At 41.3% G+C, this 3,954-nt stretch overlaps 1 protein-coding gene across 1 annotated transcript in view; it reads left to right on the top strand.

Annotated features, from left to right (window-relative positions):
* arfgef3 (ARFGEF family member 3) overlaps positions 1-3,954 on the top strand; it is a 68,334-nt gene that overhangs the window by 40,773 nt on the left and 23,607 nt on the right. Inside the window, exons 28-33 of the mRNA XM_015371811.1 lie at positions 601-704; positions 786-930; positions 1,449-1,577; positions 1,841-2,017; positions 2,270-2,384; positions 3,282-3,384. Of these exons, the coding sequence (XP_015227297.1) occupies positions 601-704; positions 786-930; positions 1,449-1,577; positions 1,841-2,017; positions 2,270-2,384; positions 3,282-3,384 (773 nt within the window). The remainder of the gene's footprint in view (positions 1-600; positions 705-785; positions 931-1,448; positions 1,578-1,840; positions 2,018-2,269; positions 2,385-3,281; positions 3,385-3,954) is intronic.

Here is a 3,954-nt window from a genome sequence, read left to right on the forward strand (position 1 = left end):
AACCTGCAGATTGAGAGCGAAGTGCTCTGTTAGGAACATAAGGAACAATCAGATCTCTGATATCAGATGGAGCTTGGCCATTTAAGGCTTTTTCTGCAATATATAATTACTTTATATTAGGGCTGTAACTAACGATTAATCGTAAAAAACAATAATCTACAGATTAATTGATTTGCTAAATAATCGATTAATAATCGGATAGCCTTAAAGAAGATTTTTGAATGAAATTTAACCAGTTTTTTTTTCACTTGATGGCTTCTGGATAGATCATATTGACAGATGAAAACTTTTTTTCTTAAATGCAAAATCTTGGTATAATTGCTGCTCTAAGCTGGTTATTCTGTCAGCCGAAGGTTTGTTTTAGAGTCTCTATACTCCAGTTACTGATTAATCGGTTACTAAATTAGTTGATGGTTATTTCAATAATGGATTAATCACGATTAATCAGACAGATTGTTTCAGCCCTGTTTATACATTTGGTTTCCAGCCTTGGAGGATTTTTGTCTCGAAGAATGTCTCAGCTTCTAAGAACTTGAATGTCGTCGATTTTCTTTAGGTGTGATTGTTGTATTAATGTTTTTTATGGTTATTGGTCTGCAGGAGAGGTGGACTACAAAGAGATTGGAGACTGCGTTCATGCGTCCGGGTTCAGCTCCACCGAACTCTGCGTTCCTGCTCTTGACTACCTGCACAAATGTTCACAGGTCAGAGGTCATCTGTATAGGATCACCTGTTTTCCAGCGTTGGAAGATTCTCACATGCTTTGTTGGGTTTTACGGTTCCAGCTGCTGGCGAAGATCTATAAGATGCCGTCCAAGCCGGTGTTTCTGGGAGCTCGGCTTGCCGGCCTGCCGATGAGATCGCAGGAGCGTTCCATCAGCAGTGAGGACGGGATGGACTGTGTCCTCCAGGAGTTCGATGATGACACAGGTGAAGGAAACAGACTTTTTTTTATTGTCCCTTTTGTTTCCCTATTGGGATCCAGCTGCTCTGCATAAAATCTAAATCTAAATAAGTCATTTTTTTCTTAAAATAAGTGCATTTTTTCTTGAATTGAGGAGGTAAGTGAAACACTTTACCAATGGAACAAGACGATTTACCTTTAAAATAAGAAAAAACAACTGCATTGTTTTATTTCTAGTGCAAATGATCTAATTATCTTATTTTAAGAGTAAAAATACTAATTCTATTGACAGATCTTATTAAACTATTCAAATTAAGGGTAAAGAAATGTTTACCTATTTCTAGATTGTTTTTACAGTATTAATTGATTGACATTATCGATCTAATAGTGGATAAATTCACTCGTTACATCAGCTCAAATAGTCAAAAAGTGTAAAGGTTCATGGGATATATATAGTTTATATAGTGCGTTCACATATGACAGCTTTGTTTAATAGTAGGATCCTTATATAAGGTTATTTATATAGTTGAATCTCTCTTTCCAGGTTTAATCCAGGTGTGGATCTTACTGTTAGAGCAGCTCACAGCAGCCGTGTCCAACTGCCCCCGACAGCATCAGCCTCCCACCCTGGAGCTGCTCTTCACCTTGCTCAGAGAGGTCACAGCTGTACCAGGTGATGTACAGGAACACCTGCAGCAGGGCCCTTTGTCTGTTTTTACCTGACCATGACAACGCTGCGTGAACTGTGTTTGTAAAAACATGCAAAGCAGAGAAAAAAAAGCAGCCTAAAAAGTGGAAAAAGGTTGAACAGTAGCAACCTCCTGGGAGGCATAGTTTCAGAAAGATGCTTTGAAGCGCGGCACCAACATTTCTATTTGATCCTGAACATACAGACCAACTAACTAATCAATTATCTGAACATTCTCCATGCCGCAGGCCCAGGCTTCGCCATCTTCGCCGTCATTCAGCTGCTCCTTCCTGTGATGTCGCTGTGGCTGCAGCGTAGCCATGGAGACCACTCTTACTGGGACGTGGCGGCGGCGAATTTCAAGCACGCCATCGGCCTGTCATGCGAGCTGGTTGTGGAGCACGTCAACAGCTTCATCCACTCAGGTGAGCTATGTCTGCAGCGGCTCTCTCAGAAAGCTGCAGGGCAGGTTTTTATCTGCCTGAATGATTTCCTCGCTGCAGGTGTGTTGCCATCAAACGGATCGACTGCCGTCACAGATCTGATAAAGGCTTACTGATCGCCTCGTGCATGATGTGTTCAGGAAGAATTGGAGCATGACTGATGCCATGTTGTCCTCTGCAGTGTCTCAGCATGTTTACAGCTTGTTTGTCTGTTTGGCCCCTCCCTTCCTGTAGACATTGGTTACGAGTCTCTGATCAACCTGATGCTGAAGGATCTGTTCAAGCTGCTGGTGGCGTGCGTGTCTGAACCTGCAGAGACCATCTCCAGAGTGGGCTGCTCCTGCATCAGGTCACCTCATCTTTACCCGTAACACAGTTTGCATCAAACACCAACATGTTCCACTTGTTAGATTAGAAGCTATAGCAGCTGTAGAACTATTTATATGATTCTAATTAAAAAAATTTTTTTTCAGATCTTGACCTTTGTTAACCCCTCAAAACCTGTTTATAGCGTTTACAAGTAATAACTCAGAATGCAGGAAAATTTAAATTTTTTCCAATATAGACATGTTACCCTCGGAGCTCTGCTGGTTGCTGCGGTCCTCTCAACTTTGGACATTTTTTTTTACATTATGCATGAAATCGGTAAATGGACCATAAATTGATGCTTAAAAGTATAATGCTCTCACCTCAAATGATCTTAAAAGGTACTTTTATTGAACAACGGCAACAGAAAAGAGAACTTTCAACTTAACACTCTGAGCTCTGTGAGCGCTAACCTGGAAGCTGCTGCTGCAGTGCATGCTGGGACAGCTGTCAATCTCAAAAATGGACAAGTCTGCTCTGATGCATTCTGGGTAAAGAGGGAGGGGCGAGAGGAACAGTGCTAGGGCTGATGCTGATGACGTTTCACGAGTACACGAGCATATGAGAACGCACAAGTACACATATTGAGAAACGGCCAAGTTGATATGATTCACTTTATAGTTTTACTGCATGACCTGTTAAAACCTAAAAACCACGTTAAACTGATGCTTCTCAAATCTCTGCAGAGCTTCTGTTTGTGTCTTTGCTCACTGCTTTCCTCATATTAACCTGCAAAGACCATCCAGGTTCTGGATTTTAGGCTGCATGGGTTTATTTAAAATAAGTTCTTAGAAGTATTTTTTATTGCTGGGATGATGGCTAAGGAAAGTGTTAGAATTAAACTCCTGCTTGTTTGCTCCGTATCTGTTTGACTCTGCAGGTACGTGTTGGTGACGGTGGGTCCGGTGTTTACGGAGGAAATGTGGAGGCTGGCCTGCTGCGCCCTGCAGGATGCTTTTTCTGCAACATTAGAGCCTGTAAAGGTACGACAACTCGCACAGATCATCCCCTGCCAAAGATCAGATTTAAAAAAGCAACAACTGGATAAAATAGGATTTTAAAGTTAGGGGGGGAAAAATCTAGGGGTGATCTGAATGCCCTGAAATTTGCCCTGGAGGTGAGCAGAATTAATCTAAAATCTTTCTCTGAAGCTAAACTCTCCCTCACACAAACATTCTGAGTCCTGAGGCTCTTTTTTAAACGATCTTTAGTTTCTCCACTTTTATTTTAGCTGATTAAAGTCAGAGACTAAAACATTCAGTTTTATGGTGCGTTCAGACCGAAGGCGGCGCCCGCGGTGATTTCCGCAGGTAGTTCACCGCTCTGCATTTCAGATGCCGTGTTTACACCCTGGACCTCATCATCAAATAGGAGATTTAGCTGCATGGAGCTGAAACCCCACTGATGTGAAAAATCTTAGCACATAGACTGAATGGTTATTTACTTTTTTATTGCAGGTTTGTGGATTTAAAATGGTCATTTGTAAAAAAAAAAAAAAAAAAAAAAAAAAAAAGGAATAAAGATCAACGAAGGAAATACCAGGAACGTCCTAT

The sequence above is a fragment of the Cyprinodon variegatus genome, unplaced genomic scaffold, assembly GCF_000732505.1.
Source record: "Cyprinodon variegatus isolate N-32 unplaced genomic scaffold, C_variegatus-1.0 Scaffold65, whole genome shotgun sequence".
Classification (NCBI taxonomy): domain Eukaryota; kingdom Metazoa; phylum Chordata; class Actinopteri; order Cyprinodontiformes; family Cyprinodontidae; genus Cyprinodon; species Cyprinodon variegatus.